This window comes from Lichenostomus cassidix, chromosome 1 (assembly GCF_008360975.1).
Source record: "Lichenostomus cassidix isolate B80296 chromosome 1, HeHo_3.0, whole genome shotgun sequence".
In the NCBI taxonomy this organism is placed as follows: Eukaryota; Metazoa; Chordata; class Aves; order Passeriformes; family Meliphagidae; genus Lichenostomus; species Lichenostomus cassidix.
Window position 1 is genome coordinate 39,030,305 of NC_139479.1, and position 22,245 is coordinate 39,052,549.

The 22,245-nt window shown below is 35.0% G+C and overlaps 1 protein-coding gene across 12 annotated transcripts in view; it reads left to right on the plus strand.

The window, feature by feature from the left end:
• The window catches only part of DOCK9 (dedicator of cytokinesis 9), a 113,217-nt gene that overhangs the window by 45,508 nt on the left and 45,464 nt on the right, over positions 1 to 22,245 (plus strand). For 11 of the 12 annotated variants that reach the window (XM_085057310.1, XM_085057336.1, XM_085057355.1 and 8 more), the window contains exons 4-16: positions 1,462 to 1,544; positions 2,622 to 2,691; positions 6,643 to 6,738; positions 7,353 to 7,487; positions 11,035 to 11,209; positions 12,498 to 12,565; positions 16,317 to 16,391; positions 16,485 to 16,625; positions 16,991 to 17,191; positions 17,322 to 17,444; positions 19,823 to 19,905; positions 20,351 to 20,473; positions 22,158 to 22,237. In XM_085057310.1, the coding sequence (XP_084913436.1) occupies positions 1,462 to 1,544; positions 2,622 to 2,691; positions 6,643 to 6,738; positions 7,353 to 7,487; positions 11,035 to 11,209; positions 12,498 to 12,565; positions 16,317 to 16,391; positions 16,485 to 16,625; positions 16,991 to 17,191; positions 17,322 to 17,444; positions 19,823 to 19,905; positions 20,351 to 20,473; positions 22,158 to 22,237 (1,453 nt within the window). The remainder of the gene's footprint in view (positions 1 to 1,461; positions 1,545 to 2,621; positions 2,692 to 6,642; positions 6,739 to 7,352; positions 7,488 to 11,034; positions 11,210 to 12,497; positions 12,566 to 16,316; positions 16,392 to 16,484; positions 16,626 to 16,990; positions 17,192 to 17,321; positions 17,445 to 19,822; positions 19,906 to 20,350; positions 20,474 to 22,157; positions 22,238 to 22,245) is intronic. The other variant, XM_085057384.1, reaches the window with a different exon arrangement.

Genomic DNA, 22,245 nt, shown 5'->3' on the forward strand with positions numbered 1-22,245 from the left:
CTTTTGCAGATGCTTCTCCCCCACCTTCATTATGATTTTGGCTCTTCCAGATGAACGTGGGTTATTTCGATACATAATATTGGATCCACTGGTAAATCTGGAATGAATCATTGTGACTTGTTTTTTCTGATAGTGTCTCATTCCAGCCTTTCTTACTTTGTTCGTAATGATCTCGTATAGTTTGCCAGAACAGAGGTATCCAGAACTGTAGCACTTGCAGAGGCCAAAATTCGTTATGAATGTTCAACCTGGTGCTATATGTAGAAGAAACATCCTCAGCCCTAAAGTTTCTTAGAACTCTTTGCTTATGTTGGCATTCCTTTGGTTTTGAGAGGTTGCTCTTCCTTTATTGTCTTGTTGAAGCCTTTAAGGAATTAAAGGTTTAATTGTTTTCCTTTTTTTAAAATTATCTACTGGTTTTCTACTGATACCAGCTTAAAGCTGATATTTTAACATCTGAAACAAGTAAATGTCTGTTATAACTCCAATAAAACTGAAGGAGTTCCAGGTAGCTGAATCTACATCAAGGTGATTTATCCACACTGATACATACCCTTAATACCTAACCTAAATATTTCTGAGATAAATTTCATGAGGGTGGACAAGAGGAGGGAAGAGTGTTAGCGGTAATTCATGAAGTTTAATGAGTTTCTGCAGAAACAATTGCTTGGCAAGTATTAAACTTGTGTTTTGGAATATAAAGAAAGTATTTGTGATTTATTAGATGCTGTGTTTGTGTATATGTAGGTTTATTGTGTAACATAAAGTTTTGCATGGAATGGTTTCTGTCAACAGATTTTGTCAGTTTTATGTTGCTTTGTTCAAAGCCAAGATAAATCAGTACTTTTATGCTGCAACAATATGGGTGGAGTAAAATGGTATTTCCTGTGATCTAGATCAGAACTTAATGACATAATTGCTTTTCAACCACTGCAAACATGTAGTTTAAATTTAAGTATTAATTTAATTGCACTGGAAGTATAAATTCAAGGGAAAGATGTTTTTGGTTTTCTGTAGCAGTGTGTGCAGAATTGAATATTCTATTTTAATAAGGTATCTGTTTTTATGCTGAGTTTTCTAAGGGCTCAGTCATGTTTTCAGCTTCAGCTGGGTTTTCTAAAGGCTTGGCCATGTTTTCAGCTATGGCAAAATACTGCTTTAACTTCTTGGACAACTGAAGATGGCTAATCCAGATGCTGAGTGCATTCAGCATTCTCTGGTTTTATTAAATACATGTCTAGCAGATGATAACATTCCATTGAAACATATAACTTGTTCCAAAAAGCTATATTGCATTAGACTATTGCAAAATAAAGGAAGTGTACAGAATTTTCAGACATTGTCATGTAACCATAGTAGTTCATAAACAGCCATATCTTAAGAGGTTTTCTTGTGCTGTGTCTAATGAATGCCTTTAATTCTATTCCAATTAATATTGATACTTGGTTTTCATTAAAACAGTGCATCAAAACCTACAATTCAGACTGGCATATTGTTAACTATAGATATGAAGATTACTCAGGAGAGTTTCGACAGCTTCCTAAGTAAGTATGTTATTTAGTGGTATGATAAATTGAAATTGTGAAGGAACTTTGCATTTAATATAGTCTTATTTATTTCAGAAGTATATTAATACATGTGATGTGTGAACTGAAATATGCGATATCAATGTTTATTAGTAGAGATAATAAAGATTTGTTGGATGGAATTGATGAACTTGGAGGTGTAAAGTCATGATAAACCATTTTCTGGAAAGGTACTGTAATAACACTGCCTTTTTAACTGGCAAGTCAAAACAAGGCATTGTATCATTGACAATGTGAATTTAAGTATGATAACTAAAACAGGCTAATGTTTAGATGAACCTAAAATGGTAATATCCTGTTTTCATAGCTTCAAAGGCAGCTTTTGGAACTCCTTTAGGAGCTTGGGGAATAGAACCTAACTGAGATGGTTAGAGCAGGTTTTCTCAGGATGATTCATAATAAAAGCCTAATCTACATCTGTGACAAACTTTCTAAACCATCTGCTGGAGAAATGTTTTCCAATGTTTTCGAAGTTTTCTAGGAAGAGTATAGAGGTTAGAACCTTAACTTAGAATGTCTGAGAGTAGCTAAATACTCTGAATACCTCAACTCTGGAAGATCTATGTCTTCCCTAACTGCTCTCCTGCATCTATCAGTTAAGAAATAGTTACCTTTCTCTGTGAAAAGTTCTGATCTACTCACAGGTTTTGTACAAGTCAGTACTTGGTTTTTACTTGCCCTGAGCAGAAACCATAATAGGAATTTAAATAAATGCATAGTCCTGCAGGAGCTAGTGGTTGCAGGTATGAATTCTTACTTATAAGGTATTAAGAGTGCAGGGAATGAGAAGGCATTGTTTCTCTTCAGTTACACCTTAGGATGTGACAAGCAGAACAAAAGTAACACAGTGGGCAGATGTACAGATGAAGAAAATTGCTTTCTAAGAAATAGAATTAATGAAAAATACATGTTTTTACTTAGTTATTCTTGTGCTTTTTCCTCTTCAGTACAAAGAGAACATCTTAATTTTTGCATCAATAAAATATGTAACTAATCATAAAATTCCTAGCACTTCAGAAGCTTTTTCTTTTGTAGTAAAGGGACAAAGCCAGAGAAGCTTCCCGTTCATTTATATGAAGTGGATGAAGAAGCAGATAAAGACGAGGTGAGATAATAGTAATTCTTTACTTTCTCTTGTTTTCATTAAAGAATGTTGGGTGTGTAGAGGTAATGAGTTTGGTTGAGTGTTGATGTCAGTACATGAAAACAGAGATTAGCTTGAACCACCTGATTGGGAAACAAATTAGTTATGTTACCTATCCCCTTTTAAATAACTTTGTTTTCTGGAGATCTGTCATGGGTTAGAAAAAGTTTTGACAGATAATAAAACTGGAGTTTTAATACTTGGTGACATGTAATCCTTCAGCTGTCATTAAATCTGTTTTATACTGTGTCTAAGTAGACAGGTTTACAGTGAGAAATGTTTTGTGCAGTTTAATCATGGAACTGAGTAAAATCATGGGTGAATCTGTTCCAGCATGGCAGCACACACACTTGAGCATGCATGGCAGCGTAGCATACAGTGCGAGCTAAAATTAGTTCCTCACAGATTTGAGGATAGGATTGGAGAGCTATAATGGAAACAAAAGCTTACAAAATTGACTAAAACTCCAAGATATTTTGCTTTTTGTCATTGACTTAGGGAAATGAGAGATGCATAGCCTCAAGAAATTTTCAATTATATTTCAAGTGCCAAAGACTTTTTTCAGCAACTACCTCTGTTATTTTTGTGATTTATTTATTTTTTTACCGCACCCTGTTTCAAAACACATTTTTACATGCCACTCTTTTCTTTTCTTCCAAGTACTTGAACTCTTACATTTCAAACAAGAATTAATATAAAATATTTTTTCTTTTTTGTGGTTTTTACGTCTTGACAGTTACTTTGCTTCTAAATTCCTGGTATTTGGAAGAGCTACATATGAAATGAAAGGATTAAATGTGAAGAAGTAATTTGGAGAATTCATCTGAGTAGATAGATTCTCAGTCAGAGAGTCCCAGGATGCCATTTATCCATCACTGCTATTAATCTGCACTGTGATATTTGGACAGATAATTTCATGCATCTATGTCCAAAACTTCCTATTTGTAGGATGATTACTATTATACTGACATTTAAAACACTTGGCATTATTTACTGTGATAATGTTTCTGGCAACTGAACTGTTTTAGAAAACAGTGAGTTAAACACTAAAAAATTAAATGGATCTATAATTAACTATAATTCTTACCAGGAAGTGCATTATGGCTAGAGTTAGTTAAACACTGAAAAGCTATAATTTGGCTTTTAGCAGGTGGTATGTATTTTACTAGGAAGTATAAGTGGAGAGGACAGCCTGTTTCCTTCTGCCCAGTGTCCTGTAAGAACAGGCAGGAATGGGGTATCTCTTTCAGAAGTACAATCACAGGAGAGTTGTGCTCTTTGAGGAACTTGAAAAATAAACACAAGAAAAAGACATGCTAGGAGGAAAAGGGAAGTTAGTGGGACAATAGGGGGGACGACCATAAATTCTTTCATCGAGGGAAGAAATAATACAAGAGGTTTTTCTTTCAAACATTAATATCTTTCTATGCCAAAAAGCACAGATGCAAGTCTTAGATTGAGAGTTGCTTGGTCATTTTGTTTCACTTTTGTTTGTGTTTGAAGAAAGCTGATTTATTAAGAGAATGATAGAAAACAAAAAGTTACAGGTGATTAAAAATTGGAGGAAAATCAGATAAAGATGAGTTTAATCATGCATCATTAAAAAGGAGAAAACTACCTGTCCAAAACTAATAGGGCTATCAGGCTATCAGGTTGAAGTTTGCAAATGGATTTTTTTAATCCGATATGGGATCAAGATATGGGATTGTTTTTGTTGAAACAGTTGCTGTTGAAGTAAACTTTGGAGCCGAGTTTGTGGGAAAGAGCATTTTAAAAAGTGAAGCACAGTGTGCAGCAGTAATGATAAAAGTGAGGAAATTACCTTACCAGTTGGAAACAGGAAGTATGTTTTCAGTGTAAGAGTTGTGTGTTAACAACTGGATCCTGGATTCCTTTGTATTAACAGATGGTCAGCTGGAAAGATTCAGTAGCTTTTTGGCTCTGTAGGCAGGAATTCTGCCTGACAGAAAGAAATGGTGTAACTAGAGAGGCTCAGTTTTATTGCTAGAAAACAGCCTGCAGCTCAACAGAGTTGGGAAATCATGCACTTTAGAGACTGGGAATTGGAGTCTTAATAGAGATAAATCTTATTTTGGTTAACAGAGGTAATGAAGGGATTTTTGTCATGTGAGGTGATCCTATGTATGGTTTGTGCAGTTACAGAAAAGCATTGGTTGTTTTGTGCCAGGTTTTGGCAATAACTCATCATCTATTCATCGCCTTACGCTTGTAAAAGTGGTTTATATGCACCCTTGCCTTGGGGATATCTCACACCAGGGGAGGTGAAGAATCAAATAGAGTCATATTTGGAAACCCAGTGTTTTAAGTTGTCTCTGTATCTTTATTCTTGTACAAGAAAAATAATTATCTAGGTAATAGAACAAGGGTGGAGGCTAATGACTTGAAAATAAAAAAGAAGATGAATGTGGTGCTTGGACAGAGAGACTCTCTGGGACACATGAAAATTTACTGAGTATTTCTGGTCTATGCCTTTGGGGCATTATATCAGATGCTCTGATAGTTGATGACCATGTCTTCCTTACTGGGCCTAACTTCAGTAGTACCAAGCTGACTGTAAATTTTAAAAGGTCAGACTGATGTACCTTTTGCCTTCTGTTCACCCTTTTTTGAAGTTCACATGTGCATATGCTTATGAATATGCAAGCTAGACAGACTAAAAAGCTGTAAATAAATTACCTAGTAACTTTTTACAGAATGTTCCTTGATTTAGTTCCAAAACCTAATTCGTATTATTCCAAGATTTGGTTTAATGTTCTGTTGTTGAACTAGTGACTATCTTCCCCTTATGTAATCACTTTTTCTTGCGTGTTTTCTTAATAGCCGAGAAAAGGAGTTGGAAAAAGTAGTTGAGGTACTGGAGGATGTTTTGTGATTTTGTTTTCAGCTGGATGCTCAGCTGGTTCTCAATGTTTCAGTAAAAAATGACCAGGAGTATTTCTCCTCTAGATGGTTGAAAATCCTCCTACATGTCTAATTTATTAATAGTTGTGTTTCAAAATGGGCTCCATCAACTGGAAACCATGGTAAAGTCAGCTTGGACGTACTCTAAAAGGTCACTTGTAACTGGTGATTTAATATTTATTCTGTGGCAATTATAAATCTGTCTTTTTGATCTGATTTGATAGCAGAGTTCTGCTTTTTGGTAGTTGCTAACACCGTAAGGGTTTTGCTGCAGTCATTCAGTTCCATCCACTGGCAGATGGATGTGGTGTGCAGGCAGTGGGTGTGATGGGTGATGCATGCCTTGGATCTGCTGTTTGTGAACTTTCCATTGCTGCCAAGTTCAGTCTTGTTCTCTTTGCAAAGCTTTGATTTGGATCTGTAGAAAGGGCAGATCCTATTTAAGAATTAATTCTCTGTAAATTCTTAAGAAAGTAATATCTTTGAAGTACTGCATGTAAAGCAAAATGGTTTGAGAAATCTTGATTGAAGTTTTGGATAAGCCTGTGTTTACGCTGTTCTTTTGGCAATAGAAATTGGTAAAAATTCCTTACACTCTATGGAAAAGGTTACAAAGTACATGTAAGTAAATGTTTTAAGTTGACATTTCCTCATTCCTCTGTTTCAGTGGGTTTTATCTTGACTAACATTTAGCTATCTATAAGCTAGATCATCCTCCTGGCTGTAGATAAAGCCTGTAGAAGTGGACAGATTACATATTAAAAGTTAGATGAGGTCAATCTCATCCCAAGTTTTTAAATAGAATAATTAGAAAGCTATAGGATTTCAGCAGGGGTTCATGGTACATTATTATCATTACTTAATGACCATTCTGAAATGACCTCTGAAATTATTGATAAATATTCTACATGGGCTGTGATGCAAAAGTTTACCTTCTTTTTTGTCTTTTTTTCTTTCCTTCTTTCCCTGTATTCCTTTCTTCCTGTCCAGGATGCAGCATCTCTTGGGTCTCAGAAGGGTGGAATAACAAAACAAGGATGGCTGTACAAAGGCAACATGAATAGTGCAATCAGTGTGACAATGAGAGTAAGTTAAAAAAATCTTATAAATGGAAAAAACCTGAACACTGATATTAAATGTCCCTGTGCCTTGGAGAAGTTGATTTGCATGGGGTTTAGTTCTAAAAGAAATTGTGTGGAAAGAGAGAAGCTTGTATGTACTTTATATATCTGAAATCTTGTGTTTGTTTCATTATATGTAAATCAGGAAAAAAAAACCCATGAAAAATCCCATACAAGGGAGAAGTTAAATTTTCCTAATTGTACTGTAGTGTGATTTTAGTAGAAAAGGGACTGTGTAATATGGGTGGAAGTGGTGTTATTTGTGTGTATTGTTATATTTTGTATAAAACTATATTTTTTCAATTTGCCTCTTATGTATATTGTCAGTTTTAAATATCTTTCATTAGGTCAAAAATACTATCAAATGATATAGTACAATCCTGCTGCAGATATCATAAGTTATTTTTTTTAAAATTAATGATTTCTGTTTTATTTTCTGCAGATACTGGTTAGATTATCTGTAAATAAAATCTTTTTTTCTATTACCTACTAAGTAAATAGCACTTACAAGTATTGTAATATGAAACTGATTAATACTGGTGTTGTAACTGTTTTTCTTTCCTCCTTTTTTTTCACCAGTCATTTAAAAGAAGATTTTTCCATTTAATCCAACTTGGTGATGGATCCTATAATCTCAATTTCTACAAAGATGAAAAAATATCAAAAGAACCTAAAGGATCAATATTTCTAGATTCATGCATGGGAGTGGTTCAGGTAATTTTAATTATTCTGCCTGTTTGCCAGTTAATTCTGTATTTATTAGCAAATGAAATTTTATTTAAAATACGGATAAGTGTTGTTGAATGCAGATAAGTCCCTATTATGCAGAGGAACAAACAGACATGCTGCATCTTGCCAAAGCAGTGAACAAGATTTCTAAGAGCAGGAGACTGAATTTTTGAAATCTTTCAGAAAAGAACATGAATTACTAGTTGATGTCAAGTATTTTTCAACCCAAATTTTAAGGCAAATGCACAAAGAACCCAAACTTGGCAAGTAATGACAGCATAAAATGGAAGTTTATTTCAGTTGGATTTTGTGCTTGCATGAGCTGTAAAATGTTTTTCATAGCTTCTTGTGTGGGATTTTTCTTGCAGGAATTGTATTGAATTCAAACACCCTTCCAGATGCTTTCATTTGACCTTTATAATGTTACTTTTCTGTGCTTTTCTTTATTTTGAAAAGTTAAGAGCTTTGGTAAAATGTTTGTCAGTAGCAAGTGCCAAAGAAAAGATTATTTTTCTTTTTTTTGTGATTCTGCTGTGTATTTATAGTACAGCATGTAACTGTTCTTTTAGTCACAGCATACCTGGAAAAACCCCATGGGTTTTTGGGTTTTTTTAACTTGTACAGAAATAGATGAAGTTTAATAAAAATGTGTTTCTTAAATAATATTTTTTTAGTATAAAGTTGTTTGAAGATTTACACGAGGAGATAAAACATCTTTACAGAGGATTTTTTTCCCCACATATTGTAGTATTATTTTTGGATACACACTTAATGGGTAGCTTGTATGAAAATCTTATAGCTGTAATAAATTTTATCATATGACAAGTTCTGTATATAATTTTACACAAATTATTTTGCCTTAGAGATACCAATTCTGGCCAACTCCACTGAAATGAGTTTGATTTGTGTTTTAAAAACAAGCCAACAAACATGAAAGTGGTTCCTAAACACAGTTGTGGTCTCATCAGTACATAAATACCTGCAGGGAGGGTGCAAAGAGAACAGAGCCAGGCTCTGGTCAGTGCTGCCCAGTGACAGGACTGGAGGCAATGGGCACAACCTGAAACACAGGAGTTACCTCTGAACATCAGAACACTTTGTCACTGTGAGGGTGACTGAGCACTGGCACAGGCTGCCCAGAGAGGTTGTGGAGTCTCCATCCCTGGAGATCCTCGAAAGCTTCCTGGCCATGGTTCTGTGCTAAATGGCTCTAGTTGGCTGTGCTTGAGGAGGGAGTGTTGGATGAAATGACGACCAGAGGCCTCTTCTAATCTCTAACCATTCTATCATTTTGGGATTTAAAACCTGAAAATCTCGTTTTTCTCATACATACTTTCATACTGTTCCATACTTTCTGTTCTGTCAGTTCAATCCAATTAACCTCAAGTTTCCTCAGACTCTGCCAGAAGCTTGCTTTTCTTAAAAAGAAAATGTATTACTTTGTTCCTTTGTTCTTCTGCAAGTAGGGCTGATACAGTCATCATTAAGTTAAACTGTACTTTGGATGTGTTAAAATTCATGGTTGGCTTGTGTCTCTAATGCTATTTTGTATTGCACAGTACCCTCAGTGTTCATCTTGGCATCTGGTCTTCAAAACTGCATGTGGAAATTTGAGACTAGTTATGAATTAACATCAGGTGTGAAATTGAAACCAGTTAATGCCCACTTCCAAGAAGCCAAGTAATCATTCAATGGCTAGAATAAAGGGTTTAGAAATAGCTATTTTCTTCATTTGATTGCTGGTGAGGGGCAAGTAAATGCTATTTTGAACTATCAAATATTATACATACCAGCCCTATTCCTGAAGTGCAGTTTTATTATCTTGTATTATGTCCTGTATCCTCTCTGGCTGACTTTACTGTTTTACTGTTACTTATTACTGGTGTAGAATTAGCATTTAAAAACTCATATGGGGGAAAAGTGGTATCTGCACAGTAGAAATTGCACTTCCATTTAACAGAAGAGGAAAATAAAGGCAAAAAATTGTAAGGTCCCCAGGCACAGCACGTTGAAGTAGTCTGACATGGAATTCATAGAAGTGGCTGTTCTCAGGTAGGCAGCTTCCAAGGATTTGTTCTCAGAATGAACCTACTTGTTTCAGAGGCAGTCTTTTTAGTGAGGGGAGATCAGTTTCCACTGCATTCCTATAACACTTTTCTGTTTTGAGTTCATTCAAGATTTGCTTACTTGTTTTTTCAAAGACAGTAGATGACAGAGTGAAAAATACTGACTTCACTAACAGACATGAAGTTAGAGCAGAATATGCTTCTTCATCAGAACTTGTGTTAAGAATGCTAAATTTGTGCAACAGGGGGTTTTGTTTGGTTGGAGTTTTTGGTTTGGGTGGATTTTTTCTTTGCCCCCAGAATTAAATAAAGAGACTTGAATTCCCGGAATTCTGTTTGGTGTTTTTGGATTTGGTTTTGTTTTGTTGGAATTTTTGTTTTAATACTAAAGTATATAGAAACTTCCCTGATCAGAGCTGTGGAGCATGTAATACATACAGTGTATCTATTCACACATCCAGCCATAAATATAGGTATAGTTGCTCTAATTCAGTGTTTGTGAGAAGTGAGATGTGTGATATCTACAGCCTGTGTCCAGGTTTTATACTGTGAAAGTTAGAGGTTACTTTTCTTAGGATTTTTCATTTATTTCAGTACTGATTTCAACTGGTAAGGTTGCCTACGATCTGAAGCCCATAGATTTGTTTGTATCCTTAACAGAAAATCATCTTTGGCAGAAAGCTGACTGTTTTGTCAACCAGTAGTTAGTCTGTTAATTGAAGAATCTGAGATGTAGTGAAAGTAATATGTAATTTGGCATTTAATTTAACCTAAATGAAAATCCCCCCAACCATTAAGTCTGTATTACTGTTTATTTTAATGTTTATCTCATTAATTAACAGTTCTTAAAGCTAAATTGATGATAATACAGAATTTTCATTTAAGACTTCTGAATTCATTCCCAGAAACATGAGTCAGGCTAAGTAGCATTTGAAGCCCTGATATAAATTGTGGAAAAAAGGATGACAGTAATGTGTGAGGAACAAATGTATATCTATATGACTGAAAATACCAGGGCATTTGGGGTTGATGTTGGTTATAATTTTACCTCCAGTATAAAATCCCCATGTGCACACAGTTGTCACTCAAATATAATAGCGTTTCATGCTTTTTATTTTCCTTCTTTTTGTCAGTAGACCTTAGTAAGTGTCATTTCTAGGTGATCTGAGTACATAAAGAATTGATACATGGAAATTGGTTTTTTTTGGGTTTTATAAAATGATTGCAAGCTGAATGATGAATGGAAACTGGAAAACAGGCTGTTCTATTTCCTGCTTGCACTTGTTGCAGTGGTACAAATAACTCCAAAAGGTGAAATGTCAGAGAGGAAAAAGTGTAATTATAACACTTCTTTTCACAATATCAAACTGTGTATTTTTTATAGAATATCTGCAATATGTATAATTTCCTTTGATTGTGGTTAGACAGTATGTGAAGTGCTACACAGGTCTTTTATTTTCTTATAGAACAATAAAGTCAGACGTTTCGCTTTTGAGCTCAAGATGCAAGACAAGAGTAGTTACCTTTTAGCTGCAGACAGTGAACTTGAAATGGAAGAGTGGATAAACACTCTGAACAAAATCCTTCAGCTTAACTTTGAGGCTGCAATGCAAGAAAAAAGAAATGGCGAGTCTCACGAAGGTAAGCAGGATTTCCAGCAAGGCTAATGCAGTTATGTGACCATGTCTTCTTACATACATTTTGGACAGAAAGGCTTAATTGTGGCTAATTTTTTGTTTGGTTTTGTTTTCTTTGGTCATAAAAATTACAGGCCTTTTTACTGTCCACTTCAACTGATGAGCATTTTGACCTTTTGGGCATTAGAATAGTGCTGTTCTGTGTTGATTACAGTTAAGTCCAGAAGACAATTATGAGATTGATTAAGTCTAGAAAAATAGAACCCACAATGTAAAATCAGGATTGAGGCAGTTTAAGGAGAAAAAAAAAAAACTTAGGATGGACTTGGTTTGAAATGTGTAAAATGCTACTGAAAATGAAATAATCTTTTCTGTGGTCACTGTAGGTAGAAACTGTGGTTACAATGTGGGGCTTAATTTTAAATTTAACTCCCTTGACCACAAACACTTCCTGTGAGTATTGAAATAGATCGCTTGGGTGTAGAATCCTTTCTGTTGGAACCCTTTAAGAAAAGGTTAGACAGATATCTATAAGGAATGCTATGTATATCACTCTTATTTTGATGACAAAAGGATAGTCTAGATGCCCTTTTACCCATTTTTCCTCTTGAGAGTGGATGGGGAGGGAAACTGGTGTGAAATCAACTGTATGCATATCCAGAAGAGCCTGGAAGATATTAGAGAAGGTTGTTCTTTTATAGATTGTACAAAGTATCAAAAGGGATCATTAGAGTTTAAAATGAGGTATCACAGTCTCTGAAAACTGTCAGAATTTAGCGTGATGTTTGCAACAAAAGCAAATCTGAAAAGGAGAAGCATCTAGCTCTGTGAAACCATTTTAGTCTGTGGTCCTTAGTTGACCTTAGAACTGCAAGATGTTTATAGCTAACTGAATGGCTGCTTTGTAAATCCAGTGACTGTTGGTGAGTAGAGCTGGGAACCTAATGAACAGAGGGAACTTGTTATGAAATCAAGTTACGGTGCATAGTGAAAAGAGAAATCTAAGTTTGTGCATTAAGTATCCACTTGCCCCATGCAGATATCAGAATTAAAATTAATGATGTGTTCTGGTAAGATTAGAAATAACTGCTACTGTAATGATTTTTGTAACTAGTTACATCTTTCAAGAAGTCACTGCATCAAAATGATGCAGAAGTCCCCAGCCTGTTTATGTTAACAATTGTCATTTTTGTGGGGGTAGGAGATAAAAAATGAAATTTTTTTGCTGTGGAGTTTTGTGAGTTACTTTGGGATTTTTATATTTGTTTTAAAATGAGGTTTTATAATTTCAGATGATGAACAAAGCAAACTGGAAAGCTCATCAAGTAGTTTTGATAACTACTATCCTGAAATTGCCAAGGTAATATATATTGTAAATGTCAACTTGGGATATAAAGTACTAAACTTTACAAGTTAGCCACATGAACTTTCAATAAAGGTAAGGCAATGGCTTCTAGCTTCCAGCCAGTTTGTGGTGCTTGGAAAGCTCAGAAGGTCTTTTGTGAATAGATGTGGTTATTGAGCATCTTTATTTTCTGCTTTTGGAAGGAAACTAGATACCGTCTTGAAGTTTCCTGTGTAGATCTTGATATGCTGTTTAAATTCAGCATATCTTATTATTTTATTAATTCATTATATTTTGTATTGGGTTATTATATTCAGGTAAGTGCTGAAGTATTTCTATAGAAATCTAGTTACTGAAGTCAAGTTTTATTTTTGTACTTAGAAAGCCAGAGCAGCTTAACTGAATGTATTTTAAGATGTTTATGTTTATAATGAATTGGCAGGTCCATGGATGCTTCCTGTGTTGCCATGGTTCTTGCTTTTCAATTTTGTTCTCAGAGAAGTGTGGTAGAAACAAGAATAAAATAAAATGGGAACAAACAGAAAATAACAGTAACTCTTCCTCAGCCCGTTTGCAGACTTTATTTCAGTTAAATCAGTGAGTTGTGTGTTGCAATAGGTTTTGTGAGTTCTGTAAGGGAGAAATTTTTGCTTCTTTTCTGAGGATCTGTCTGACCTAGTAACTGCTCCTGAAGGGAATGCAGCTTTTGAACTGAGAACAAGCAAACCAAATTCTATCTATTACAGTAGCTAGCATACCAAAAGATCCAGTCAGAATATATTAACAAGCTTTTATCACCAAAATTGTTTGGCTGACTTAATTCTTTCTGTTACTGCTTTGTAATCAATTTAGCACATGTAAACAGAAAGCTGTTATGTGATAATCTAACTCCAGCTATTGCTGTACTTGGAAATTAATTGTGATTGTGGTGCATATAATCAAGACTTCCTTGGAAGGGCTGTAAGCATCAAACAGTGTATTAGCATGAGCCTATGAAAATTTATTTCAGAAATGAAGATGAAATTAGATGCTTTTATTGTGTGGAAGATTTTTCTTTCTTTATAGTCAGTTTTTAGAATGCTTATGTTCCATATTTCTTCCAGAGGGGACTTTACTTCAGGGCTGCAGCCCCTGCATATAGTTTTAGTACTACAATTCCTGCTTCCTGTTTCCATAACTTTTGGATCAGAAGCATGCAGCTCTTAAAGCTCATTATTTTTTAGAATATTATTTTTGCTCAACTCTCTAAGAATGGACATGTTTTATTACTATTATTTATTCTATGGTTATGATGCATTTACATTTCTGTTTCCTACAAAATAATTTTTTTTATTTTGCCTTCTAATTCACCTTTACTAAACACTGCCTTTCAAAATAATTTGGTCTAATCTATTTTCCTAGCCCTTTTTCCCTGAGGAAAAGTACAGAGAAAACTCTGCCTGTTTGCATTGCTCTTTGTGTCTTAACTTGATTGCTTTATATAAATGCTATTTGTTTGGAGGATTTTTTTTGTCCTTTATTCTTTCTTTACTTGTCTTTCCAGCTGTTGTTTGGATTTGGTTCTTTTTTCCCCAGTGGAAGCCTTGCAGAACATTGGGCTTTCTTTTAGAAGAGTTTATAGCTCCTCTATTATTTTAGTTGGTTGTAGGAGGAGAATTTCACAATAGGTGACCTCATATCCTTATGAGGAGAGAGAAATTCCTTCAGGAGTGATTGTAGAACACCTGACAGTAGGGGAAAAAACAGATTTCCTAGGAAGGGTTTAACCCTTGTGAATACATACATCTCCAAGCCTTCATTTTTCTATCAATAGCTGTTAGTTTATGTTATAAGTAAGATGTAAGTAAGTAAGATGACATTTTGTACTTCAGTGCATAGATATACACACTTCTATCTCAATCACCCTGTCTGTCCTGCCTATTTCATGTTCCATTTTTCTGTAATTTAAATACCAAGAGTGAATGTAGAGGTTTTGTGGTGGTTTTTTTTTTTTTTGGTTGGTTGGGGTTTTTTGAGGTTGTTTGTTTTTGTTGTGTTTATTAATCTTAAAACAAATTAAACCTTTGAAATAACTGTTACTGTCATGACCAGTGTGCCCAAGCACCTCCTTAACCATTGTAGATTCCAGAATGGAATGAGGTGGCAAAATATTATCTGTTTTACAGATGAGGAAATAAAATTACAGAGCCACTGCTGTGCTATAGACAGGGTTGATGGTTACATGCATTTTCTGTTCTTGAGTTCTGACAACTACCCCTGATCTGTCAGTCAAAAATGCATAATTTCTTCTGGTCTGTAGTGCACAAAACACCAGAGAATCTAAAACTATTCAAGATGCTTTAGCTGAAAGAGTTTCGTCTAGCTCTTATGGTTAGGTAGTCTTCCTCCTCAGTTCTTGCCACTAAATATTACCTTTGCAAAACAATCCTTTCTTGCACACAACTTTCTTGCCATCCTTAAACTTTTTCACATTTCCTGTGTTTCTCAATTATACCAGTTGTTCAACAAACTAATTCTGCCAATACTCTGCTGGTATTGACTATCTGGGTCGTCCCTTTCACAGCAACTCTCCTCTTCTCTTCTTTGTGTGTTAAAGATAACAAAGTAAAGTAAATGAAAACCATTGGAACATTTATACTCAAAATAGCACCTCAGAAGTTTCTTTTGTGTAATACATCCTTTAAGCCAAATTCTTTTAAAATTCCTGTTGTCAGTCTAAAAATAGGGTTATGAACTCTTAGAGATTATGTTCTTTCGTTTTGTTTTTTCTTTCTCTTGAGACATAGTAGAAGTTGCTTCAATCTCCAGCAAAGCAGATGTAGACAGTAGATCACTTCCTGCTTATGGTCAGTGATGAACATTTTGGGTTTGTAACTTCTTTTAACCCATACAGGCTGATCCAAAAAGAGGCACCTGTCTGTAATATAATTTTTTTTTATCCTTGTTTAGCCAGCTGCTACTTTAAGAATGGCATTTCTCCTGCATGGCTAATTTTGGCACATGCATCTGTTCATCATGTCCTGTGACTTTAAAAGTCATAGAATACACTTTAAATAACACCCTTTTCAAAAAAAGGTAACGTATGTATACCAGCAGTTTTCACACTCTATTTTGTTCCACTTCACTTTTGTTTTATTGTTAGTAGATAGGTATCCACAAATCCCAGGCAGTGCACAGTGAACTCTGCAAAGTAACTTTTAAATGTGAGGGGTTTATCTTTTGGAAGTTTTTGGGTTTTCTTCAGCTACCCACAGGAAAACCACTTCTTTGGCAGTAGAGCTCAAGAAAAGGTAAAAAAAAACAACCAAGAAAAAGGAAAAAGAGAGAGAGCTATGATTGACGTTTCTTAATTTAGGTGATTGGTTGTTTCCTGAACAATCTTACAGTCTCAGGATAGATCTGAGCTTTAACCTACAGTACTATGGGTTTTTTCATTTAAATAAAATAGGGTTATGAAAGTTATTGTTTAAGAAGGCAGATCTATATTTTACACTGGATTGTACTTCCTATGAGCTTGGAAGTTTGCATGTTGCTAATGTAAGGTTTTATACTTCTAGGACTGGAAAAAAGCCTTTAGAGGAGAGGCTCTCACTTTTTACTTGGTCATGTTGGATCAATGCAAACTAAGGAGTTGCAAAGCTCAGTAAGGGAGAAATGAATACATGAATCAAAAATATGTGAAGCTTTGAACATCACAGAAAAAAGCATGAAATTAAAGCCCACTTTAATTGTGTGATACCAAGACTTTTTTTCTTATTTTGAACAGAGTACCAGAGAAGCAGAAATCAAGCTGAAAACTGAAAGCAGAGTTAAACTGTTTGCCTTGGATCCAGATGCACAGGTTAGACTTCTTACAAGGAAGCAGGTGTTCTTTATGTTGACCCTTTTGAGATGAAAACCTACTTACCTAAATTTTTCTTTTCTCTTTTTAAAGAAACTTGACTTTTCTAGTATTGAACCAGAAGTGAAGCCATTTGAAGAGAAATTTGGAAAGAAAATTCTTGTCAGGTGTAATGATTTGTCTTTTAATTTGCAAAGCTGCGTTGCAGAAAATGAAGAAGGACCAACAACAAATGTAAATAATTAATCTAATTACTTTCTTTTAATTGAGCAATGAATGTCCTAATTTTTGGTAGGCACTATCCTTAATGGCAGGGATTCCTTGCTGTGATTGATAAATTTATGTTATGGGGATTTTTACTCTTTTAAATCAAAATGAAAACTTAAATCCTATAGAAAGTAACTTTGCTGCTAATATTTTTGTTGGGTGATGGAGAGAGAAATTTTTCTTTTACTGACTTTTTCATCTTGTCGGTAACACCTAGGGTGATGGCCATAGGTGCTTATGAAAATGTTACTTATCTTTTTCTCAGGTACATTTTTACAGTGATATAGATGTCAGCACTGACACTTGATTTTTTGGGTTTTTTTAATGTCTAGGTAGAACCTTTCTTTGTCACATTGTCGCTATTTGATATTAAGAACAACAGGAAGATTTCAGCAGATTTCCATGTTGATTTGAACCACCCCTCAGTAAGGCACATGCTGTCCAGTGCATCCCAACAAATGATGAATGGCAGCGGTGATAGTTTACACAGAATTCAAGACATTCATGAAACTGTGCTACAATATCCAAAGCAGGTAAGAGCCAGTAACCTGAAGAGCTAGTAGGATTTTGGATACAAGTTTCCTACATGATTTCATTGCCTTTCTGTTATGTGATGTAAAATGTGCATTTTCCTTCTGTATTTATCTCTTGTTTTATTTCTAGGGAATATTCTCAGTCACATGTCCTCATACTGACATTTTCCTTGTGGCTAGAATAGAAAAGGTATTACAAGGAAGTATAACACATTGTGCTGAACCATACATGAAAAGTTCAGATTCTTCAAAGGTGAGTTATTTTCTGTGGCATGAAAAAAATGCTGAGGCAAAACAGACTGATTTCAAATTAATAAAAATAAATCAAAAGCCGAGTTGTTTTATAGTAAATTCAGATAACTGCGTGATTTGATTTAATATGTTGTAGTTATTTCTAGTAACTATTATTATATTATAGATAAAGGAACATTTTATTGGAAACATTTATTTCACTTTTTATAATTGTGACAATGTAATCTTTATAATATCTTTAAATAAACTGGTTTGACAAAAGAACATTGGAATTCAGTGAGAAAGTTGAGTTGAAAATTATTGAACAGTGAAATATTAAGTATAGAGCATAAATTAACTGTATGTCTCTCTCAGTTAATGCATCTTACTTCCTGTAACATTGTTGACATTTTCTTCATCTCACTTTTTGGTGGCAATAGTTCACTGTAACTTTATCTGCACTCTTGCTGATTTTTTTCCTCCAGAACCATTGAGATCAGTAAGCTTCTGTTTTTATGGATAAAATGCTTTGCAGATTCGATAGATCCCCAAATCACTTCTGGAAATAATCCAAACGTCTAAAGTTTTCAGGAATCTAGGATGACATAGCATTTTGATGTTCTCTGAAACATCTCTCTAAAAAGTTTTGTTAGTTGCTACTTCTAGTTTGTCAGTGAAGAAGTAGAGGTTTAATTTTGTTGATTTACAGTTATGCTTAAATAGCCAGACCAGCATACAAGAGAAAAGTTTTTTAAGCAGTGTCAGCTACTGTTGACATTCTGCTTGTTCTCAGCTAAGAAGAAACAGTTAACTTTCAGTCTCTGCAGAGCAACTGTTCTTTCCTACAAATTTGATGCTGGCTAAGCTACATGTGAAAAACCATGTATTTTTCATTTGGTCTTAATATAGATCAGCCTACTGGTTTGTTTTTCCAGGAATGCTTGAGTTTCGTTTTTTTTTCCGACTATTGTTGGAAAACAGCAGCTTTGTATTTTAGGAATCTGGTTTTGATGTTGACTGTTACTGAGTTAAAGTAAACCTGAACTGAGTAGGTGAATTTGGTGTCCTTGGATCTGAGCCACATGGGGAGGTTAAGTAAGCCCAAGTGTTCTCACATTTGATGCTGAGTTCTGGAATAGTAGTTGCCCTGTACAACTGGAGTAGCCAGTAAGAATAGTCATGGTTATATTAACTTTTGCTTTCTGGTATTCAGTCACTTATAATTTTATATAAATGAATTTTTTCTGTTCTTGTTCTCAGTGAATATACTGTATTAATCTGAAACAAAGTAGAACAGTACCAGCTATATAGGCCTCCATGTGGGTCAGTGTAATGAGCAAGTTCCAGTTCCGTGCAAAATTACTGCTCTGGACAAGAAAAGGGGGAAATGGAAGCAGCAAATTCTATAGCCAGGAAATCCCTTTTTCTCTCCTTAAACATTGAATACAGTGATTTAATGATGATTACTTACCAAGGTTTTGTGCTTCCGAGTGCTATTTCCCCCTTTTCACAGAAAAGGGTAATGGAGAGTTCACTCAAACACACGAGTAGAATCAGCTCTTTATAATATCAACAGCATAGACCAGGGATAGTCTTCAGGGTGTTTTACTCTGTAGGTTGTTTTGCCTCTGACAAATAGTTTTGGTCTGTGTGGTCTCATAGCAGAAGCTGATTTCTGGAAAAGAGAAACCCACAGCACTGTCAGTAACTTCTGCTTTGGCTCATGGGGTTCAGTTCAGTGTTGAGCATCTCAAACCAGTGGGTTTCTACCTCTGATTGCTGTACGCGTTGGTTCTATATAATGGATATTTTGGCTCATTTAAAAGTTAACAAAAAAAATAATTTAATTTTTTAATGAAAACAATGTTGCAATGTCCATACATAGGGTTGTCCATGTGAATAGGGTTGTCCATGTGATCTTCATACAATTCCTCCCCATATTCTGTGTGTATTTGTAATACAAGTATTGTGGAGTATTGTACTAATTACTCTGCAGGAATGTGTTCTGGTACATAGGGTGGGTGGTGAATAAGGAAACAACGGGGAGAGAAAATATTTTTTTCTGCTGTTGGAGTTTTGTCTTAAAAAACAGTTGAATTTTGCTCTAACTTACCATATGCATGCTATATATATTAAATTTTTTCTACTTAATTCAGTATTTATTATCAGGTCTGTTTTCACCCCCAAAATGCTGTGAAATCAGCAGGCTCTGCTTAACCTGAAATGAATCGTTAAGAGGAATTATCAACTGTCTTTCTCTTGCATACTTAGGATTAATCTTTAATCTTCTAAAGAAGATTTTTAAATTCATATCAGTGTCAATATGTGGGGTGTTTTTCTTGTGTAGTAATGGTTAAAAAAAAGTAGCTTTTCAAACATGGCGATTTATGTCCCATGCAGGTTGCACAGAAAGTTTTGAAGAATGCTAAGCAGGCATGCCAGAGATTAGGTCAATATAGAATGCCTTTTGCCTGGGCAGCTAGGTAAGGACAAATCCTTCCAATCTGTGGTTTTTTTTCCTAACTTATCTCTAACATGGTTTTCTGCATCTCCCTTCTTGTAAAACCTAACGTGCCATTGAAATTATTTCTTGTTTTGCTTTCAATTAACCAAAGATTTCCAACAAACTTGCACTTCAGCTCTGTAGTAAGAAAAAAGTTACAAACATTCATTCCATTATTATTCAAACTATGGATATTGCCAGCTGTTTTCTGCTGTCAATATTTTTTATGCTACTTAGAATGAAGTTGTTTACACTTATTTTTCACACTGAGCTATTTATATGCTAAACTCACCTACGACGACAAGAATGTTAAATGCTTAAAATGAAGGATGGTGCAATATATTCTGATTTGTAGTAAAGAAATTTCCTGAGATGAATTTCAACACCTTCATAAACTCAGCTGAAAGCAAGATTTTTACTTTCAGGACACTGTTTAAAGATGCCTCAGGAACCCTGGACAAAAATGCAAGATTTTCTCCTCTCTTCAGACAAGACAGTAATAAACTCTCAAATGAAGACATGTTGAAATTGTTAGCAGATTTCAGGAAGTAAGTCTGATTTTCCCATTTGAAAAAACAAAACCAAACTAACCTCAAACCCCTCACTCCTCACCCTAAGCCACACCATATTTTGTTCTTCATCTGGAATGTCTAATATTTTCATATATGTATATATGTGTGTCTTTCACTTCAAATATAGAAGCTGTATAAATATAATCAAGGCCTTCATAAAAGCTACAGATCTTTCTTTTACAGTGTTTGGGGTCTACAAGCAGGACTGAAATACTGAAATACATATAACATGCAATCAGCATCATATCCTGAAGTATCTCTGTGCTAGGAGTTATGTTTGCACAATATGCTGTTTTCTGGTTCTCAAAGGAAAACAAATATGAGCATAAATCATCTGTTCCCTAGCCTTGGACAGAGGATGATAGCTCTCAGGGAAAGGCATTCAAGCCAGTCTCCAGTCCACCTTCCTTGGGAGTGCACGTGTCTCAGGATGCCCAAATAACAGAACATTGTTGATCTATTTTTCAAAAAGTGTTCTTAAAGACTTCATCAGTTTGTGTGCAAGGCTTAAGAGTATATTACTGACAGATGACCATGTTCATGAGGTCATTAATAGGATGTAAAACAAAAGAGCAATCTCTGCTGCTTTGCAAAGAAGTTTCCACTTCTGCTACAGTACAGTTAGTGGAAATGGTATTAATTTGAACAATCACTAAGTAAAAAAGGCTTGGGCTACAGTTTCTTTATTCTTGCTTGCCAAATCTGCTAAGGAGATGAGGTTTGTAATGGATATTTTAGCTCACTTTTAGCAAGTGGCTGAAAGTTTCATTGAAGTTCATATAGCAGTGAAATTGCTCTGTGTTCTGATACTCCTTGCCCTAAACAGTATTACTGGAATTGAAACGAACAGTAAATTAGCCTGTCACACTACTTTGTGACTTAAAGAAGTGCTTTTGGTTATTTCAGCATCCTGTTTGTGGAACCATTACAGTATTTCACAGGAATTACAGTAAGAAAGAGGTTCTGATGTCTAAGGCATATCTATTGGAATTAGAATCTCGACTCCAATCAGAAATTTGCTTCACAGCATGGGATTGCTTTTTGGAAAAATCCACTTGCTGTACAATAATTTAAAAAAATCATGCTGCTGACTATCCTTACTGATAAAGGGTTCTGCATGGTTTTAGCATGGAAAATACTTCATGTTTCTGAAATAGCTACATGGTAACATGTAGCTGGCTGGTTTTTCTGGGTGAATTGTTAGTCTAGAAAAGGGAGGAGGTAGGAATTTGCTGATTTCTCTACCCCAAGTTTATCCTACTGCCATGAATGCTTATCACTGGCCACTGAGATTTAAAAAGCTTACTTATAGATTCCCTCTTTGCTGCAAATGATAGTGAGTTACTACATGACAGACAAAATTTGTCTTTGACAAAGTGTTTCATTTTGATTGAAAGAAAAAGTCACGCTTTTCCGTGACCTTTGACACACTTCTGTATCAAGCCTTTTTATTTTTTTCCCTTGGAATTTAAAGGAAAAGAAAACTGTGTATCTAGGCAAAAAGCAAGTCCAGATCAGTCATCTACTCTCAAACCACCTTTCCTCTCATACTCCTATTTCAGGATATTACTTTTGCCTCTGTTTCCTATTATCTTTTTTGCTGGCATCTGATTTGCATTTAGCCTGACTTTGAGGTGTGTTTTTTTTTTCCTTCCTATAGACCTGAAAAGATGGCAAAACTTCCTGTTATTTTAGGAAATCTGGATGTTACAATTGACAATGTGTCACCAGATTTTCCAAGTAAGTGT